General features: G+C 46.4%; 1 protein-coding gene across 1 annotated transcript in view; it reads left to right on the forward strand.

Annotated features, from left to right (window-relative positions):
• RFX8 (regulatory factor X8) overlaps positions 1-22929 on the forward strand; it is a 954619-nt gene that overhangs the window by 446708 nt on the left and 484982 nt on the right. Inside the window, exon 10 of the mRNA XM_086933389.1 lies at positions 6877-6935. Coding sequence (XP_086789515.1) covers positions 6877-6935 — 59 coding nt within the window. The remainder of the gene's footprint in view (positions 1-6876; positions 6936-22929) is intronic.

The following is a 22929-nucleotide window of genomic DNA, read 5'->3' on the forward strand; positions in this document are numbered from 1 at the left end:
CTTTTATTACAGACCAGCTTGGCTGCGGCATTCTGTATCACTTGCAGTCAGGAGAAAAGATACTCGGGCACGCCCACATAGAGCGCGTTCTCGATCTAGTTTACTAGAAAGTAATACCTGGGTAATAGTCTTTCTGCAGCTTAAGGGGATACATGAGAAAAGTCTTCTTAGTAGTTTTAGAGTGGCAAAGCTTTTTCCGCTCAGTGCTCGCACTTGGTCTTGCATGGTTAATGCATTGTTGATGAGTATGCCCAGGTTTAGCATTCTATTAAGCTATGAGAAATTAAATATGGTTCTCTCTGGTAGACCTAAAGTTCATTCCACTATAGGGAAAGTGGCTACAGCTGCTTTAATGAGAAATATTCCAAAAACTGAGATCTGTAAAGCGACCACATGGAGAACTATTCACTCTTCTACCAAACACTATTGGACAGGCTTCACTGAGAAATGCATTTGCATAATCTGGTCGATTGCTAGTGCCTCTGTTTTTCTACTGCCCTTTGGTTAGGTGGGTTTTCTATTCTATTCAGGGCTTATGACGTTCAATGGAGATCCGCTGAGATAAAAGGAGTAGTTTTATACTGTAATCCAAGTTCTCTTTCAGGGGAATCTCCATTGAAATCATAAGCAGCCCTCCCTCCTCCTATGTGGAAATCACAGAAATGCCTATTGGACCTTTCTAACAGTGCCACATTTTGCCAAAAAGAACTGAAGCAACTGCCACCTGATGGGATACTGGTACCCTCTTGGCCCTTAAAGGCGCACAGACTGTTTCTATATATTTACATACCAGCAGCCTATAAGGCTACACTGTCTTTTCCTTCATCGTTTTACTTTTAAAAAGGTTTTGTGAAAGAGATTTAAGTACTCAAATCACTTTTTCCCACTTCATTGGCATTAAAGTTATATGTACATATGTATTCATTACCCCTTCCTAAATGCAAACTGAAGAAATTTGCCGTTATAGCCTTTCTTACAGGCTGCACAAAATGTATGTCTAAAGGTGTATTTCAAGGCCTTCTTGAAGAAAGGCTAACATCTACTATTAAGAAGACATTATGAAAAGTGCTCTGGGATCCCTGCATGTGGGAGGGATTATTCAGTGCTTATGATTTCAATGGAGATTCCCCTGAAAGAGATTTGGGATTACAGGTAAGATACCATTCCTTATTATTAAACAAAATAAATAAACAAAAAATTGATTACATGAATTCTTGTCAGACCTAATAATCAATATAAACATAAAATCACAATAAAGGGGTCATTTAGAATGTATTAGATGTTGTACATCCACTGTAAACCATCAGATAACCAGTTTCACCCGCTTGCAATTTCATTCACTTCATTTATAATCAGGGCAAGTGCTAGTTTTCTGACAGTGGAGAAACAGCTGACTGCCATAAGAAACCTTTTGCTGAGGGCCACCAATATGGGCCTGCCAGTGGTGGCCGGCACTGTTCAGGGGTGGTGTGGAGGGTGGATGTAAAATAATAAAAACTTTCCTTATCCATTCCACATCTCTCCGGTCTCTCCTCTCTGGCATCAGGACTCGGCCGGAGCAGGAACCAGGAAGTACCCAGGATCCCCAGACCAATCACAACTCTGCAATGCAGCGTTGTGATTGGTCTAAGCGCTGTGGTTCGGCTCTGAGCCAGGGAATGGGGGGCTGGGCATGTTCCCCACATAGGCTGTAATGCAGCCTGCATGAAGAACATGCAAAGTGCACATGACTGTTTGGCTGGCCCGGGAGAGACGGCCAAGCACTCATGCGCACTTGGAGTGGGCAAACCACTCCCCCGCTGCTCTGAGAGCAGTGCTGGCCCTGGCCACAAAGCAGCAGGAACAAATAAAATGTTAATAACATTCAGTTATTATCATTTTAATTTTCCTTTAGTTACACTGCTTAAAAGCAGTAGTGTGATGCTCCTCCGCCTCAGTGGAAGAGCCACCACTGGGGTCCACTAGCATAACTGCATTGGAAGTCCCTCTATTTGGGGCCAGCATGTCACCACTTTTCTTTCTTGATTGCGACCGCCACGACCAGCAACAACTTGTTAAGTCCACCATCAATTTCCAGAGCTGTCAGTAACCATATTCATCCGGGCAAGCCATAGGGTGGAGGGGACAAATACCATATACCGGGTATGTCTCCTGAATATAGTTTTAAGAATAAAAATGTTTTGCAGAGACTGTACAGTGACTTAGGTTCAGCTGAGGATCCTGTGGTTGAGCCATGGGCCTTTGCTGGTGAAGGCATAAGATGGCTGAGGTTGTGAGATCACGAACGATGTAGTCCAAATCGAAGAGTGACAACTGAGAATACAAAGACAAAGTGAGGAGTAGACATTCTGTGGCATCATAGTTCTTATCCTAAAGCCTGTACAGCATGTGATGCCACCTTGTAGAGGAGGTGGGGCCAATTTTCAGTTTAAGGCCATTTTCAGATTCACTTTATTTCACCATGAGTCCCTAGATATCTGAAAAAAGTGAATCAACAATGATTATCATTTGTAAATTTACAAGTTGGAGTGTTGTTAGCGGATCATGTAATTTCTTGTACTTTTTACATGTCACTACAGGATACGGACAATAATGACCTAAGGCATGGCTGACAGTCCAAGCAGGCCGTATTGTTTAGAAGGCACTAATGCTTGGGATACTGTCCACAAAAGGCTTGTGGAGTTGAAGGAGCTGTGAAAACATGTTCTAAATTTGCTCTACAAACTCAAGTTGATTGTACTTTTTCTCACCATGAGAGCATGGAGGAGAGAGAAATTAAGTAACAATGCCAATCAATGCAGTTGTAGTTCTCTAGGCCCGTAATAATCACAAACTACTAAAAAAGGTAAGTTAATTTATTAAAAAGCCAAATACAACTGAACATACAGACACATCAAGATGAGGGTGTAGAAATACATTTGAACCAATATAAAGCCAAACCTACGAATAAGGTTAAGGAGGTGCAGCATACACAAGACAATTCAAGAATCAGGATGCAAAAGATCAGGGAACAGGAATCCAATTCCCCCTGCATCAAGGGTTGAGGAAGATAAAGCATTAAACTATTCCTACACTAGCACTGACATGACATCCCCAATTAAGCATTATTCAGGACAGGATAGATGAAGGTGTCAGTCTCTCCACTTCAGTTGGGTCAAGTAACATGAAGCTACTGAGACAGAGCTTGTTCTAAGATTCTCTCTCTCAAAGGCAGAGAAGAAGAAGTGGGCTCTTTCCCTACTTGCAATACTCCAAATATCACAGGTGTCTTCCCATGATTCCTTTCAGGTCATGCGATCTGATCAGGCCACATTCTCATAGGTATTTTTCCATGGGACGACAGCCCAGAACGGAATCTGGTCAGGAGAGCAAAGCCACCAGGCCCAAAAAGGAACCAGAACAGAGGGGAGAGGAACCAGAGCCATGTAACCCACATGGGAAGGTTCCCTAAGGAGTCAACACAAGAACCACCAAGGACCGGAGGCGCAGGCGAGCCCAAGAAGCCCCAACTGTGGTGACAGATACCAACCCCCAGACCTGCAAATAATCCCAAGTCGGCGCAGAAGGGCTACCCAGCGGGATCCGCAGAAGAGCCAACAGGGTAGAGACCGAGCCAGAAGGAGAAAAACAGCCCCCCAAAGCGATGAACAGGCCTCCGATAAAACAAAGTCCCCGAACAGGAACCAGACTAGCAAGGCCAGATCCAACATGAACCCCACAACCTGGAACAGTGCCATTGACGCCACAACCACCAGAAGAGCCCCAAGGAAGGTGGCATCAGAAACCAGACAAAAGCAAAATTGGGAAACACAGAGAAACCCAGACTCAGCAAAACCCCCACAGTAGGAGCCTACTCTTGGAAAAACCTGGGGAGCAGTAGAGAGGCCGAAAAGGCAACACCAGAAACCGGTAATTGAACACGTCCACCGCAAACCGAGGAACCGATGACCCGCCGGATAGACAGGAATGGAAAAGCAGGCAACTTCCAAATCCAGGGAAGCCAAAAATCGCCCACCTGGTTGAGGGGAATGACGGACTGCAAGGGTCATCCAAAATGACCCAGCCGCACCAACACGTACGAAGCCCGAGAACCCAGAATCGAGCGGAAGGAATCAACGGGTGCCGGAACCAGGAGCAGAAATGAACAGAACCCCAGGGCCTGCACTACCACGGGAACCAGCACAACAGTGCCCTGTGGAAAAAGCAGGTCAATGCCAGAGAACATAGCAGATCCCAACATGGGGCCTATGGACAATGTGGTAACCTGGAAACAGTCCAAAAGGGGGATGGCCCCAGAACGGAATCCGGTAACCAAGACCGATGACCGACAGGCCCCACCAGTTGGAAATAAGACCGGACAAATGAACCAGGAACAAAGGAGCCCAGCCCCCCAAATTAGCAACAGTGCAACAAAGCAGACAGGAACCCACAACCAGTGAAACTCCAAGACAGGAACACACAACACCTCGAGGAAGAGACCGCAACCATAACCACCAAGCTACGGCGACTCCACTAGGGCATAACACTAAGTGACCAACAACCAGGGGCAGGCGCAGGAGAGGCCGGGAACCAATGGAACGCAGCCCCCTGACCACGAGCCCGACCATGAAAGGGCCGCAAAGGAGACAGAGTACCCAAAAACTCCAGAACATGGAAAAAGACAAGTAACCCCGCAGAAACTGCCTCCGGAGAAAGACAAAGCCGGGACCCACAAAAAGGCAGGCAATGGACCAAAGAGTCTGATCAGCGCCAAGGCACCAAGCTTTGGCCAGAGAGACCTCTTTCCAGCCACCGCTGCCCTGGCAGCCGATGAGAATGCCCATTAAGAACCAAAAGACACATCCGAGAGGAATAGTGCCAAAACCTCCATCAGAGCCAACACAGGAGTAGTGTCCCCCTGAACCTGCAAACAATCAAACAACTTCTCAAATCCTACAGAAGGACCTCCCCAAAATGAGAAGCCTTAGATGACAAAAGAGAACTGACTTCGGGAACCCTAGGAAACAAGGTGTCAAAGTCTGCCAGGCGATACCGCTTCCAGAGAAAACAAAGAATACCCTGCATATCAACCTCAAGCCATTTCTTAGACAGCATATCCCTCAGGACAGCATGGAAGGTAAGGTCATCCACCACAGAAGAACAATACAGGAAGTAAAACCTGTCACCCAAAAATGAGGTGGGGCTAAAACTAAGTACCTCCCAATATGGACCAGCATGACTTAAAGAATCTTGTCCCGGAGGTACATCCCTTAGGGGAATTGCCAAGTCCACCACATCATCCGCAGGCACCAACAGACTGGACATGCAAATCGGTCCTAGAAACCTGCAAAACGTCAACCCCAGCAGGTCCTGGAGATAAAGCAGCTCGGACACCACTAATGCAGGCACCAAAGAGGAAGCCCCAGCACTCAGGGCCAGAGGAAAAAAGAATAAACCGCACAGGAAAACTCCAAACACAAAAAAAGGAAGTGCCCAGCAACTCCCATGACAAACTGCCCCCAATCAACCAAGTCTCGAGATGAGAGACTTGGAAAATCAGCAAAAGGACAGCCCTGCAGTCCCCACCCACAGCCATAGACACACACCATGGCCGCGAGGGCCGGAGACTGCTGGAAACCTCCAGCGCCGGAACAACCCGGGGCCAGGACATCAGGAAAGCTCCCTGCCCCAGCCCAGCACATGCGCGGGGAGGGGCCTGAACCCAGGTCCAGGAGCGCGGTCGACCGTAGCATCGGAACGGCCGTGCAGAAACAAGAAAAAAAAGTACAAAGCCAACAGCACAATGAAAGATCTTTAACAAAGTAGGATTTGTTTTAAAATCTCTCTGCACCGCAACACATTCCACAGAACAAGGAACCAGTAGACAGGATACACGGAGCACCAGCGATTCGATCGCCGTCGAAGCAAGAAAAAAACAGGCATGGCAGTGGGTGGGAGGGGTTTATATGACCTTTGACTCTTGGTTTTTGCCGTTTTGATTGGCTGGTTGGAGGCAGGACTGCCTCACTTTGTATGGACTGGGACGAGGAGGACCCATGAGCGGGTAATGCACCCCTACAATGAAAAATGGATTTTGCGCTACATCAGAGTCACGTAGTAAGCGTGCTGTTAGTCACATCCACTGACAGAGTAGGGTTGAAATTCTTACTCATAAAATACTTATTCCACACAGGCTCTATTGTAGGCATCTATATACTCACAGTCATCTCACTTTCCAGCCTTCTACTTACATTTATCCACCCATGTGCTCATCTATTTTTGGGTGTATCACATATTCAACAACTGAATTGAAGAGCCTAATTTCTGAATAATACATCATACTTTAGCCAAATTGCAGCTGATAAATAACTGCAAAGCTCCAGGAGAGTCAGAACCCCGAAAACCTGCATTATATTTCAACCATAAACCAGTTGATGACTGCTTTTCTATACTAAGTGCTGTAGCCTTACTTACGCCAACACTTCCACTACATCCACGTGTCAGCTGGTGCCCATAAGTGGTTTAACTGGCTGCATATGTATCTAGGTGTTCACACATCTGCATAATACCTGCGTATATATGGTGAATAGGGCCAAAACGTATTACCTGCATTTTAGATTATCTTTGAATACCTATATCCAAAGGTCAAAAAGGCCAACTTATATGTAAAATAAGGAGTGCGGTACAGCATTGTGTGTTTAATTGTGAGTGATGTATTTTGTTTCCCCTTTTGATTTTTTTCCATCATTCTCTTCGTAAACTTGATTACAAACTTTACTTGGAGATTTTTTCTGCCATCTAAATGACAGATTGTTTGTAAAAGAATTTCATTTTGTTTAATATTCATTTATGTTTCAACTGATCCATTTCTTTTTAATCTCCCATATTATCTCATAGGAGTAACTGTTTTTGTTAAACGATTACGAAGAAAGACGTGTCTCGCCAACCTTGCAAAGGTATTATTTGTACATTAGTTTTTTAAAATATTTGTTTTAACTGAATGACATTAGGATTGACGTATCACTTTACAGCACCCATATATAAATCAACAATTAAAAATGAGAATAAAAAAGGTATCCATCATTCATCGTCCAAGAAGCAGGACACTTCTTACTTACACAAAGTGCATACTGAAGAAGGCAGGCGTGGTGGGAGATACAGCAAAAATGCCTATGGGTTGGTTTATATGCTGAATGTCATGAGGCTTTCCATGAAATGCAGAACTGCATGCTGGATGAAGGACAGCGATTCTGGGTGAGAAGTAAAAACAATGGCATCAATCAATGTCGTCTTGCCAGGCTCCAGTGTAGTCACAGAAATACCTGCCTGCATAATTTTCAAGTTATGATTCACAAAGGGCATCTGTGTTTGGGTATCTCATGCAAGATTGGTGGGCCAAAGAGAATGCATGGGAGGCGTTGTTTTTACCCCTGCATACATGAAAGTGCCTACGAGTCCTGGGGGGGGGGGGCATGTGGTGTGGATAGAAGGGCCTCTCTTCTCTCCCTTAAAGTGATCCCTGGACAGAGCATAGAAGTCAATGGGAGATGGTCGTACGGCGCGTACATGGGCTCCCATTGACTGAATGGGTAAGTCGCGGACAAGTGCGCCCCCTACAGTGGGTACGCATTGGTGCCATCCGCACCGTACATGCCTGTGTTGGGAAGACGCATGGGTCTCCCCTGTGTCTGAGTCGTAAGACTGCCGTTAACAGGGGGTCTGACGTGGACCCCCAAAGCCCAACTCCGGGAGCTATTGCGAGCCAAATGCTCCAACTCGATCCGGCTGTTCGAATCGAGCATCGTACTAGCTCGATCGTGAAACGTCTCCATTGCGCGCCACGGTTTGCTTGTGACCGAGTCGTACGGAACGGTTCGGACCGGAAACGATTCGTACAGAGATTTCGCGCTTGTTCGCATCGTACTTCGCCGTCCGGATCCGTGTACGACTAGGACGGAAATTCAGCCTCCGAATCAGATCTGCTAATGCCGGACCCGATTCGGTGCCCTACCGACCGGCTGATCGGAATCAACCCCTTAGTGTTGTGTGCATTACAGAAGGTTCACAGGTATCTCCATCGGGTTAACCCTCACCATAGTACTTATCTTTCTCCTGTAGTTAGCTATCCCCAAAATCCCAGGACGGTCTGAATACCTGCTTTACCTACTACCACATATTGTCTCACATCTCAACTTCCGGTCTGCCTTTTCTCCTCTACCCCATTCCTTCTGTTCTTTCAAATCTGCCACTAAACACTTCATTCATTCCAGTAGATTAAGCATGAATTGCTTCTTTTCTTCACTATCACAGAGACAAAAGTGTAAGTTTACACTGCAAATCAGGCATTTTATTCCCAGCTCAATTTGTGTCCCTGCTACAAAATAAGTCCATTTGCAATATAACAATCTTCAGGCGCTAGACACCCCACGCTGACAATCAAAATCATACTCTTCCAAATCCTCCTCAACTCACTTCGGCCCCAGCCTCAGCGACTCACCCTATAAACAGCCTACTCTTGCAAACAGCCACACCTTTATCTCAATCCTTATTCTTATCAAATGACTGTGCACCATACTGCTCATCTAAAATCATAACTATTCGCTGGACATTTGCTAAACCTCTTAATGCTGCACTCTACACTCCTACACTCATTCTACTTCCCAGGATCACTCTCTTAATTATTAAATCCATGCTCTCTCTGTTAAGGCTCTCTTCTGCATTACCTCACTATTTACCTTGTCCCCCGTATCGTACACTTACACACAGTGCTTAAGATCAGCAGTGGTAATGTCTCTGGTACAAAAACAACACTCAGCTGACCATTCCTCTCTCTCTAACCTGGCAGCGTCACCCTTTTTTCTCAAAAATTCTGTAGCACCTTTTTCAGTCCTTTAGCTCTGAGTCTCCACATTAGCAGCCTTCTGACTCCCCTTCAGTCTGATTTCTGTGCATCCCGCTCTATATATTGTGCATTTCAAACCTCATTTCAACGGCGTATTGCAATCGTCTATTATCAGTCATCACTCTCCTTGATTAGTTCTTTATTAATCACCCAACTCTCCTTTCCCCACTAAACACCCTTGGTGTCACTCGCTGACAGAATATTTTCAGTTATCTGGAACTCCAAGTCATTTCTACCCACTGCTCTGCTAGATACCACAGATGATAGTAACAACTGTGCCACATATGTCTTATTTTTATGCCACCCCCTCATGATCATCTCTTCTTTGGTTACTCTGACCACCTTTGTGTTGATTAACCCAAATATGGTTCTCTTTCCCAACTTTCTGCCCCTCATTACTCAGGCCTTTTAGATTATTTTGCAGTTCTCCAGTACAGGTTTGTTAATAAATATACATGCTTGACTCATTTCCTGGTGTCAAGGTGGAAGTCCCATGGCAATATTACACTAGTGAGTCAAATCAAAAAAGGGGGGGTTGCTGCACTGTTCCTAGAGGAAGAAGAGGTGGGGGAATTTTTGCTGGCGTGACCAAGGGGGGGATTTTAATGATACCCTGGGGCATCCATTATGTTGGATGTATTTGCCTCACACACCCCGAGAAGTGTCATGCTTCATCATCGGCGGTTGCTCCTCGTCGGGGAGGCGGTGCAATCCCCGACGGGCACACCTCAGAGAGGGGCTCTTTGGCGGAGATCTTTTTCCAACTGCCTATTGGTGAAGTGGGGGTATGTGGGCAGGGTGGTGTATACCTATGATAAGGCGGCTAAAATGTAACAAGGGGTACCGGAATGGACTTTATTCTGGGGGTCCCCTGGCTACGGTTAAAAAGGTGAAGCTAGTTTCCTAGGTGTCAACCTATTATGTTGTGTGACCCTAGAAGATACTAGCGGTGCATGTGGTCAACATGTTTCTCGCTAATGGTATATTAACCGCGATTCTTCAGGACCAAAGTGAAAACAACAACATTCTCGTATCATATGTGTTGTGTTGTTACCTTAGTGGATCCTCCTATGCCTACTGATCGTATGCTAAAGGCCACATGAGTGTTCGGCAGGGCTGAACTACAGCGCTGAGCCCAAGGTGTGGCTGAAGTCTGCTGTGTCCGGGTGTAGTGACCTACCCATCCCCGCCGAGCTGGACGGGGATGGGTCCATTAGCGAGAAACATGTTGACCACATGCACCGCTAGTATCTTCTAGGGTCACACAACATAATAGGTTGACACCTAGGAAACTAGCTTCACCTTTTTAACCGTAGCCAGGGGACCCCCAGAATAAAGTCCATTCCGGTACCCCTTGTTACATTTTAGCCGCCTTATCATAGGTATACACCACCCTGCCCACATACCCCCACTTCACCAATAGGCAGTTGGAAAAAGATCTCCGCCAAAGAGCCCCTCTCTGAGGTGTGCCCGTCGGGGATTGCACCGCCTCCCCGACGAGGAGCAACCGCCGATGATGAAGCATGACACTCCTCGGGGTGTGTGAGGCAAATACATCCAACATAATGGATGCCCCAGGGTATCATTAAAATCCCCCCCTTGGTCACGCCAGCAAAAATTCCCCCACCTCTTCTTCCTCTAGGAACAGTGCAGCAACCCCCCCTTTTTTGATTTGACTCTCTAGTACTCAGTACGGACACTAAGCTGCTACTGGACCTTCCACCATTTTGAGTGGTTAATAGTGTCCTCTCGCCTCCCCCCTCTTTGAAACCTACCAATATTACACTAGTATCATTAGCAGGCCTGGTTGTAGTTTGTGGAGTTTCGCTACGCGGAACTCAGCGAAGTGACATAAAAACCGTTTGTGCTGATCTTACTGCCGCTCGGATAGAAATTCTACCCATGCGCCAGCTCGTTCTCATCAACTTACCGTTTGCGAGTGGAGGCGGGGAAAAACTCTGCTGCACTACGCACAGCGGAGTTTTCTGCACTCCGTGAGATCCGAGGAGCACGGAGTGATGAAAACTCCGCAAACAGAGTGGAGTTCACCGCCCAGGCTTCATTATTAGGCACCTAATGACTTGAAGAGATTCAAAACAGTGTTACTTTAGTAGCACATTCATATCGTTGAAAAAACCTCAAACTCCAATCAGTGACCTGAACGTGAGCTCAGAGCACTGACCTATATGAATAGAGTCGCAGTGACTTCAGAGAGTAACTTTCTCCAATAGCATGCATGTGGGTGAAGACCAGAGAACTGACTCTTAAGAATGCCATTCCATGGACAGCAATTATTTGATGATCAGTTAGAGAACTTTGTCTCCAAGTCAAGAGCCAGAAGTATGCCACACTTTTTCAAGTGGAGAGTAAAGGATTCTATAATAATAATAAATAATCACAAAGAAAGGACAAATGAAGACCTTACTAATGTAGACACACTAGACAGTATAATAATAATAATAATCATTATATTTTGTTTTCAAATCGAGTTTCATACTCCAATTCTGCTCTTTCTAAGAACTGTAATTGACAGATTTTACTATTGCCTTATTTAATGGTACTGAATGTACAAATCTTGTAGGGATAGCTGGCTGAGTCTGCCATGGCTTAATTCAAACTCTTGACGATCAGGTCTCTACAGATATCAGCTAGGGGCGGCTCCTTTGTTTGCATGGAGGAGCATCGCCCCACAAACAAAAGCCCCAGGCCAGGGCTGAAAAATAAAATGGCAATAAAGTGTATTTATTGCCATTTCATTTTTCAGCAACTGACCTGTCCCAAACTGAGCGTCAGGACAGGGAAGTGCCATTGCTGGTGAGTGGCTGCAGGGAGCTTTGTGCTCTCGAGTTTAAAATGCATATGTTTCTTTGACCGACCGTCTTACTACAGCCAGCCAGGCATGCGCATTTTAAACCTCTCTAACCTAGTTGTCTTAATAAAGCCGGGTTAGAGAAAGCAAAGGCCTCCAGTGCTCGTGTGAGTGCTGATAGAGGCCGCTCCCACCAATCCTAATTCTGCTCTCATGCTGCATGACAGCAGTGCCAGGTTTGGCTTGGGAGTTTGGAGCCAGCGGGTAGAGAAAGATCAAGGAAGGCGTCACGCTGCTAGAAGAGATAAGTGCCTTTCATATTTTTTTTATTACCTCCCGCCTCACCACCCTCGGAACATGCTAGCTATGAGCATTGGTGCCTTGAGCTACACTGCCATCATTCAGTTACAATATCTCGAACAATGGGAAACCCAATAAACCCTTGGAGGCTTGGGCAGTTAAATATGCAGGCATGTGTGCCTACAAGGGATTGGTTCAATAGTTTTTTTAACAATTGAGAAATTACAATTGAATTAGCTCTGTGAAAGTCGCTTACAATAAACAATTCCTTTACTTAGTCAATGAATCAAACATTATCATAGAGAGAGAGTGATACCTGCTCATCATTCAGTTACAGCAGAAGTCTTCTACAGTTTACTGATGGAATTGTTCCTCAGCTCATACCAGGAAACCTTAGTATCAATCCTGACAAATGCCACCTTACCAGACAGGTGTGACCTGTTGGGGGGATTCCCAGGAGCATTTGTTCTTAGGCTTCCGGGATCTAAAAATCTTAAGGAGAGGGTATGCAATCTGTGGTGTCTTGCGATATTTTATGACTGAAACCCTTTTTCTCCTAACGGACCCCATGGAACTGTGATATAGGTGTTAGAGCGTAATGCCATGAAAGCTTGTTTTAGAATGTTGAGTTCACAGTTACGCACAGCAGAATAATGATGTGTAATACTCTGCAAGCCTATCACTCAACACCTCACTTGACCACAGGCGAAAGTCCTGCGTCTTTGATGTTCAGGAGAGCAGTTACAACCAAGATACCTCAATGGACCAACAAGTGAGAAGGAATGAGAATACAACTCGTACAGAAGACTTGATTAACAAAGAAAAAAATAAAACATTTGCCAATAAGAGGCGACATATAAAAAACATTGAATTTAAGGCAGGAGATCTAGTAATCACCTGACGAATGTGAAGGAGGAAATATGATGCTCCATATGATGCAGCACCTTTCCATGTTGTATCCACCAAGGCACATAGGGTGACTGCCTAGCATCCTGGAAAGTCTGTGAAGGTTGATTGAAGAAATGTAATTGTGTGTGTGTGTGTGTATATATATATATATACATATATACATGCTGATTTGTAAAACAAAATGTACCTTTTTATTCAACAGAAGGGGAGATGTAGTGTCTTGCGGCATTTTATGACGGAACTCATTTGGTTCCTAACGGACTCCATAAACCTATGACGTAGGAGTTAGATCACAATGCCATGAAAGCGTGTTCGCAGTTACACGCAGCAGAATAAATATGTGTAATACTAAGCTCCATGTGTGGCGTAGTCTTTGGCGGGTACACAGGCTGGGGAAGATGCAACACAATAACATTTGGTATTATCCAGTATTATGGGTGTCTTTCATAGATTCACATGCCTGAATCATTCCCTGTCGTTGAGACGGGAGTCTCCGGTACATAGAAAAGTAATGTTCTATAGACATACATGGAGAATAGTAGGCCTAAAGGCCTCACCTTAGTAACATATCCATGTCCTTTTGTAAAAAGGACCAAACTCTAGAGAAGAGCCAATCAGCTATCACCTCCCTCTAGAACCTTCCTGGCAGGAGCCTCAGTCCCTCAGATTTTCTACCGCACGTTGTGCTAAGGGAGTCTCCTCTGAGCTCTGCTCAGATTCTGTGTTTTTTTCACTTCATTAACACCTTGGCTGCTAGGTGTTTTCCCCTCCTGTGCTGACTTTTTCTCATTATTATTGATTCATGACGAGCTCAGCTCGTTATGAGCACAGCTCAACCGTGCATCATGACGAGCTGAGCTCGTCATGAGCATCGAAAGGGTTAAATGACTTTGTCAAGGATTCTTTTCTATGGATTATCTTCAAATACTTTCTTTAAAGAAGGTCTGGTAAGGAAGAGGTTGCTCTGCTCTGATCCTCACACCGACTGCATTTACTGTCTATACCGCAGGCCAAAGACTGAAAGTCTGTCGCACTTTCTCAAGTAAGTTTTTGAGACACTAAGACCAGAAAGGAGGTTTTTTATTTTCTCCAGTGACCGAGATGAGGCATTGTCCTCAACGTCTAGGAGACCTCAAAAGAGAAGAGAATCTCCTCAGACTCATTCCTCAGGGGAACGTCCTGAGAAGGCCCTCAAAAAGACCACTCATGGGTCTTCTGGGCACAGTCCTTCAAAATCTCCTCACTCTGTGGAAAAGGAAAGTAAAGGATTTGCTTTTGGAGAAAAATCATGTAAAAAAGACGACTTATGAGCCGTCAAAATCACCTCCTCTGGTCATAGGACCCTTCAGAAAGGCGTCTTCTATACCGTCTGAGGTAAAGACTAAGAAGCCAACCTAGTCTACGATGGCCTCATCTACGAAGGCCTCATCTACGATGGCCTCGTCTACGATGGTCTCATCTACGATGGCTCGTCTACGACGGCTCGTCTACGATGGCTCGTCGACGATGGCTCATCGACGACGAGAGCGTCTATGACTGCTCGTCTACGACGGCCTCGTCTACGATGGCTCGTCTACGACGGCCTCATCTACGATGGCTCGTCTACGATGGCTCGTCTACGATGGCTCATCTACGAAGGCTCGTCAACGACGAGAGCATCGACGACGAGAGCGTCTATGACTGCTCGTCTACGACGGCCTCATCTACGACGGCCTCATCTACGACGGCCTCATCTACGAAGGCCTCATCTACGATGGCCTCATCTACGATGCCCTCATCTACGATGGCTTGTCTACGATGGCTTCATCTACGATGGCCCCATCTACTATGGCTTCATCTACTATGGCCTCATCTACGATGGCCTCATCTACGATGGCCTCATCTACGATGGCCTCATCCACGATTGCCTCATCTACGATGGCCTCATCTACGATGGCTTGTCTACGATAGCTCGTCTATGACTGCTCGTCTACGACGGCCTGTCTACGGTGTCGACGTTGGCCTCGTCTACGATGGCCTCGTCTACGATGGCTTCATCTACTAGGGCTCGTCTTCGATGGCTCGTCTACGACGGCATCGCCATCGACGGCCTCGTCTATGACTGCTCGTCTACGACGGCCTGTCTACGGCGTCGACTATGCCCTAGTCTAGAATGGCCTCGTCTATGATGGCCTCGTCTATGATAGCCTCATCTATGATGGCCTAATCTATGATGGCCTAGTCTATGATGGCCTAGTCTATGATGGCCTAGTCTATGATGGCCTAGTCTACGATGGCCTCGTCTACGACGGCCTCATCTACGATGGCTCCTCTACGATGGCTTGTCTACGACGGCTTCGTCTATGATGGATCGTCTATGGCGTCGTCTACGACAGCCTCGTCTATGACTGCTCGTCTACGACGGCATAGTCTATGACTGCGATCTCATCGACGGGCTCGTCGACGAGGGAAATTCCGACAATTCTGGAATCTCTTTTAAGGTGGTAGAGAAGGCTGCTCAACGTTTTACGATCTCAATGGCCTCTCAAGAACAGGACTGCTTCTTGTATGACTTCAAAGAACCTCTCAAGAAGGCATTAAGGTCATTACCGATTATCGATTACCTATAGTCAGAAGGGGTATAGGGCGCCAGATACAGCACCGGCATGTTTAACAGGATATCCTAAGCCGAACTCCGCAGTGACATAGGCGACCCAGAAGAACTCCAGGAATCCTTCAGCCCATTTGTCGCTTCCTCCTGATAAGGGGAGAAAAGAGTGGACAACATTGGGAACAGGTTTTCCTCAATGTCGGCAATGACGGTAAAGGCAGCGAACGCCCTAGCGCTCTTGGGACGCTATCATAGACAATTGTGGGCACACATAGCCCCATACCTGTCGGAATTGCCAGATTCATCCAAAGAGGATTCTGCTAGATGGTGAAGCATCGCCGTCAGAAACTATAGACTGCGCGATGGATATCGCTATGACAAGGTTCCGCCAGTTGGCTGGAGCAGCAGTCTTGCGGCTCCAAGGACGGCTCTTTCCGTCCTGAGGTGCAAACAAAGATTTTGGACATGCCATATGATAGCCAGCTGCTATTTGGCACAAACAATTAACGAAGCAGACACTGCAAGAGCTTTGGGCACTCTTCAGTATAAGAACCAGTCCTTTAGTGGAAATGGAGGAAGAGGGCGGTCTTCCTACAGAGGAAATTATCAATACAAGTCTTCCTGCTCTTCAGGCCAGAGTAGACCGCAATACCAACAGCGCCAACAACAGCAAAACAATCAATCCTCTTTTGGGAAGTTGTCCTTTCAAGGTAAAGGACAGCGAAAATGTAGGGCTGCTTCTACGAGAGATCTCGATTATGCTGTAGAAAGGAGCAATAGAGAGAGTACCTCCACCTCAGAAGGGAAAAAGCTTTTATTCCCGCTTCTTTTTGATCCAGAAAAAAGACAAGAAGTGGAGACCAATCTTGAACTTCAGGGCCCTCAACAAATTCCTAAAGAAGCAGTCGTTTCGCATGGTAATCAAGGAGGTCTTGCAACTACTGGAAGAGCAGGATTTTTATAGCGTTCCTAGTCCTACAGGATGCTTACTTCCATTTTCCATTTCACAGGATTCAAAAAAAGTACTTGCGATTTGCAGTAGTGGGCAGACACTTGCAGTTTCACGTTCTGCCTTTCGGGCTCAAGTCTGCACCGCGCATCTTCACGAAATGTCGTTCCCCGGTGGCGGCATATTTCAGACAGTGCCATCACCAAGTCTTTCCGTAACTGAATGGCTGGCTGGTCAAGGCTCCATCCTTAGAAGACGCGTCCAGGTCTCCCAATGCCTGTTTAAAGCTTTGCGATTGCTTGGGTCTCACCCTCAATCAGGAAAAATCAGTCCTACAACCTTGTCAGTGCATCAGTTTCCTATGTGCAACCCTGGACACACGGTCAGCAAAAGCTTTCCCATCCAGAGAGAGGATGAACAAGCTCCTTGCACTAGCTGCTATAGTAGCCTCGAAGAAAGTCTTGACAGTCCGCCTCTTCAAATCCCTCCTGGGGATGATGTCATTGTGTATTCCTCCTGATTCCTCACTGTCGACTAAGAATGAGACCTCTACAGGAGGCGCTCTCGAAGCAGTGGGTCCAATGCACAGTGTCATTCGACGACCACATAAAAATTACTCCTCAGATGGTCGGAGCCCTGCAATGGTGGTCGTCATCTCGAAACCTGTGTCAAGGCTTGCCATTCCTGCTTCCGGCTGCCCCTCATGTTGTCACAACAGGCGCCTCCTTGAAAGGCTGTGGAGTATTTCTGCAAGAGCTAAAGATAAGCGGAAAGTGGTCTCCTATGGAGAAGAAACTACATATCAATCTGCTCGAACTGCGGGCGGTCTTCCTGCCAAGAATAAAACATTCCCTGGCGCTCATCCGGACAGACAACACCACGACTAAGCACTACCTCAACAAAGAGGGAAGGCCACGCTCGCTGACACACTCTCGCGACTTGCAAAAAAATCTGGAATTGGCTCATACTCCACAATATAACCCAAAGGGCGGAATATGTCCCAGGCACGGACAATGTGCTCACCGACGCGTTGAGCAGGCAGAAAACATCGTCACATGAGAGGGAGCTAGATCAACAAATTATCGACCAGATCTTCTCCAGATGGGGCACGCCGCAAATCGATCTATTTGCGACGAGAATGAACGCCAAATGCCCACACTTCGCAGGTTGGCATCCCTAGTCAGGGTCTCTAGGGAATGCATCTTCCATTGCATGGCGCAACGTCTTTGCGTACGCCTTTCCGCCATTCCCGATGCTTCCCAGAGTCCTCAGGAAAATCTAGGTGGAGCCTTGTACTCTAATTTTAATAGCCCCAACTTTATACCAACATCCTGAGCCAGTATAAAAAAGACATCTTGGAGGCAAAAACATCTTACTTCTCCTCCAAAATTTTAGCCGCGGAAAACCAGTCCAAGGAGATATTCACCATCATCCACAACCTAGCGTTCTCGGACAGAACTACTCTTAAGCCAGCCCCGTCCGAAGAACTCTGTTCTTCTCTCAACAACTATTTCATTCACAAAATCATCACCATCAAGGCTAACATCCCGCCACCCTCCCCCTCTTTTGTCGACCCCCAATGTCCCCCCCCAAGGGTGTGCTTACCTCACTTCCCCCTATCACTCGGGAGAGCCTGATCACCTTGGTTCCCCTGGTCAAATCCGGCTCTCCTCTAGACCCCTGTACCGCTCACATTCTCCGCCATATCTTTGTTTCCTGCCCTGACCCTCCCCTTCACCTTCTTAACAGCTCTCTTGCCCAAGGCATCGTTCCTAAACCCTTGAAATCTGCGGTAATTGTGCCCATTCTAAAAAAACCCGGGGCAGACCCTTCTGTCCCCGCCAATTTCCGTCCTATCTCCCTCCTACCATTCCTAGCCAAGGTGCTCGAGCGCCACGTCACCTGTGCTCTGAGCTCTTTTGTGGAGAATCATGGTGCTCTTGCCCCCCGTCAAGCCGGTTTCCGCCCTGCACACTCTACAGAGTCCGTTGTCCTGTCGGTCTTGGACACCCTCAGGGAGGGCATGGACACTAATCAGCACCAGGCCCTTGTACTCCTCGATCTCTCAGCCGCCTTCGATACGGTGGATCACACCATCCTCCTCTCCCGTATCGGAGCGGCGGGGATCGGGGGGACTGCCCTGGTCTGGTTGTCCTCCTTCCTGAGTGACCGCACCCAGGCTGTTCGCCTGGGTGACTTCACGGCGGACGTCCGGAAAGTTCAGTGCGGGGTTCCCCAGGGTTCCTCTCTTTCTCCCCTCTTGTTCAATCTGTATATTGCTCCCCTAATCTTCTCTCTTCAACAGATGGAGGTCGGCGTATTTAATTATGCGGACGACCTCCAGCTTGTCTTCAATCTATCTTCTCCTTCCTCTGTTCTAAACTTTCAATCTGTTATGCTTCACATCAGGGACTGGATGAACCACAATCACCTTAAACTCAACCCCGACAAAACCGAGTTGGTGTTGACGGGTGGTTCATCCAGCCCCTGGTCCCCTCTTTTCTGGCCCCCTTCTCTTGGCCCCCCTCCTACCCCCGCTTCCTCAGTCAAAACACTTGGTATAAAACTTAATTCTCAACTCACTCTTCACTCCCAGGTTAGCTCTGTGGTGTCTTCTTCTTTTCTTTCACTGCGCACTATACGCAGGGTGTCCCGTTTCTTCACTTTCTCTGCTCTAAAGCTCATCATCTTGGCCATGGTGGTATCCCGCCTGGACTATGGCAACGCCCTGTATGCCGGCATCCCCGCCTACAGTTTGCGTCGCCTACAACAGATCCAAAACCAGGCGGCCTGCCTGGTTTTCAAACTCCCCAAATTTCACCACTCTACCCCGCTCCTAAAATCACTTCACTGGCTCCCTGTGCGAGCCAGAATTCAATTCAAGCTTGCTTCCATCACTTTCCGGGCCCGACACGGACTCGCACCTGCGTTCATCTCCTCCGAGATTGTTTCCTATGTTCCCACCAGGGAACTTCGTTCATCTTCCCAGTCCCTCCTCACCATCCCACGCTACCGGAGAAAGAAGTGGGGAGGCTCTAAATTTGCCACTCTCGCCCCTACCCTCTGGAACTCCCTTCCCCTTGAACTCCGTACCATCTCCCTCTACCCACAATTCCGTAACCAACTCAAAACCTACCTGTTCACAAAATATTTCGAATAATAACTTTCCTGTTCCCCCAGCTTTTTAATTTAGGATCCTGTTAGTAACAGCGCCAAGAAACCGCAGGTATACGTGCGCTTTATAAGAAATTTTAAATTCAAATTAAATTCAAATTGGCCGAGGCAACATTGGTTCACAGAGCTCCACCGTCTATCCCTGGAGCCGCCGGCCCACCTGCGGCATTATCTATCTCTGCTTACAATGAACAACAATCAAGTTCAACATCCAGATCTGAAGTCTCTCAGGTTAGCCGCCTGGCTCCTGAGTTCAATCTGAATATTCCACAAGACTGTAGACATTCTTGCCAGAGCAAGGGCGGATAGCACGACCAAAACGTATTCCCTGAAATGGGAGCGCTTTTGTGTTTGGTGTGCAGATCACGGAATTCAGTCTTTCTCCACATCACTGGAGCAACTTTTACCTTATCTATTACTTCTGGCACAGGCGGGCCTAGCCCACTCCTCCATTAAAGTACACTTATCAGCAATATCTCGTTATAAAAGAACTTCAACGAGTCCATCGCTTTGGTCAAGCGGGTTGATTAAGCAATTTCTAAAACGATTATACAGATCTTTCCCGCCAGTAAGGATGTTGCCACCTCCTGGCATCTCAATGTGGTTCTTATCCAGCTCATGAAACATCCATTCGAACCAGTACACAGAGCTGACCTAAAGTATGTCTCGTGGAAAACAGCACTCCTCCTGGCTCTCACATCTGCAAGGAGGGTCAGTGAGCTACAGGCGTTTTTCAATCCAGGATCCTTTTCTACAGTTTAGAAATGTAATCCTGAGAACCAATCCTAGGTTTATCTCAAAAGTCCAGTCGGACTTCCACCTAAATGAACCTGTGGTTCTGCGTTCCTTCTTTCAAAACCCAATCACGGCAGCTGAAAGATCGATGTTTTCTTTGGATCTCAAGCGATGCTTGAAGTTTTACATTGACAAAACGAAAACATTCAGGAAACCTAACCAGCTATTCGTAGCTTACAGCAGACCTAGGAAAGGTCTACCGCTTTCCAAGCAGAGCATCTCCAGATGGATTTCTACAGCCATTGCTTTCTGTCATGACCAAGCCGGACAGCCATTGCATTCCAAAGTGAGAGCGCACTCCACGAGAGCTATGTCCACTTCTATGGCTCTCTTTGCAGGGGTGCCAGTCATTGACATTTGCAGGGCGGCAACATGGGAGTCGCCGCATACCTTCACTAGGCACTACTGCCTGGATACGGAGCTGATGCATGATGCAGCAGTGGGACAAACAGTGTTACGCCATCTATTTCAGTAAGGTGAGCCTTCCTCCGTCCCTCCATCCTACTCTGGTATGCACATTTCTTTAGTAATACTTACTGTGGATGTCTAATGATGGTTCATGCTCGCATGGTGTCTTATCTAAGGACTTGTATATGCTGTTCCATCAGAAATGTGCACTCTGCATTGCTTGCTACTCTGATTCAGGCATGTGAATCTATGAAAGACACCCATAATACTGGATAAGAAATGCGTTACTTACCTGTAACTGCAGTTATCCAGTATTGGTGTCTTTCATAGATTCACATGCAACCCTCCCGCCTTCCCTGGAAGGACTCACCTACCTCTCTGTGTTACGCCTACTTAGCTTAGTGCGTACGAAAATCTGAGGGACTGAGGCTCCTGCCAGGAAGGTTCTAGAGGGAGGTGATAGCTGATTGGCTCTTCTCTAGAGTTTGGTCCTTTTTACAAAAGGACATGGATATGTTACTAAGGTGAGGCCTTTAGGCCTACTATTCTCCATGTATGTCTATAGGACATTACTTTTCTATGTACCGGAGACTCCCGTCTCGACGACGGGGAATGATTCAGGCATGTGAATCTATGAAAGACACCAATACTGGATAACTGCAGTTACAGGTAAGTAACGCATTTCTTGTAGCACATAAGTCCAGCCATATAGTGACACAATCACCACTTATTCGCTGTGGAACCTCTCCTTAAAAGTAGTCCTGACCAATAGGATTACTTATGCATTTGTTTGCATTATTGGAAGTTAGTGGGAACCTTTGCATAGAACATATATCTGGATGTGGTGAACATTTGGGTGTAGACCAAAAATACTTTAAAGAGGAGTTGGGACAGAGGATCCTTCCACTGATTAACCTAGGATAATTTCTGACATCCACAGCTCGCCAAGATCAAAATGCATGATTTTGTATTCCTAGCAGGCTTGTCCACCTGAAGTATTATTTAGCTGTGGTAATGCGCAGGCACTTCCAGGTCTTTCACACAGTGCATCACCTTGAAGCTTCATGAAGGTCCCAGCATCTCTAGTTGGAGATAATGGAATGCTTGCAGTTGTCTGCATATGACTTGGACGAATTACTGGTGCATGCCCCGTCCTGCTTCAAGGTAATGAGTGATAGGGATACTGCTCAGGACAAATAGGTTCCTCCTTCAAGTATGTTAGACTCACTTTATGCCTTCCGTGACTTGTAAGTAACTGCTATTTTAGGTCTCAGTAGTGGGGACTTTCAGGAAAAGGGCATTTAGCTGTAGATGGATCAGACGTCAGCAAGGGAGAATTTCAAGATTCATCTAGTTTCATCATTTTTAGGTAATGATGGTATTTGGACTTTTTGTTTTGTCTCTCGGAATTATCGGTCTTTTAGTTCTATGGGCATATCTACACTTGTATTCCTTGGCTAAGCATCTATCACGGCACTGAAGATAGCATTTATTTATTGATAATTTTATTAACAAACCTGTGACTAACAGCTAGCTTCATAGTGGCAGTATGTAGGGAAGAGGAGATAGTGGAGGTATTATATGCATTGAATATGATAGTGAGAATAGAAAACAGCAGTTTCTCAGATCCCACCTACCCATTAATTCTTTTCATGAACAGTTCAAGAAAGACAGTTTGATATTCCCTTCAGAAGCAGATTGTGAGGAGTTATAATATGCCAGGGCATTTGTTGGGTAGCTTTGAGCTTCCATGGCTCATGGTCTTGTATCAAGTCAAATTATCTGAATGTTAGTTTGCAAAAGGCCTGGAGGGACAGGAATGTTGTCAGCTCAGTTTGAAATTTTCAGTGGTCTTACTGATGTCTTAAGGTTGGGTTCAGTCAGTTCTATTCTACACAGACATTTGTTCCTAAGGCTTTCTACTGCTGTAACATTTTTATTGTATGGAACTGGAGTGGTTCTCTTGTCTGATGCAGACCTCAAATTACTTTTTGACATATAGAAATGGATTACTTTGATTGGATGTATTGATCCACCGGACCAGTAGGCACAGTGGGTGATTCAAAGTAGCTTGAAGTCTGTTTATTGTTTCACAGGTAGTGCAAGTTAAAGAG

Source organism: Lissotriton vulgaris, chromosome 8, assembly GCF_964263255.1.
Source record: "Lissotriton vulgaris chromosome 8, aLisVul1.2, whole genome shotgun sequence".
NCBI lineage: Eukaryota > Metazoa > Chordata > Amphibia > Caudata > Salamandridae > Lissotriton > Lissotriton vulgaris.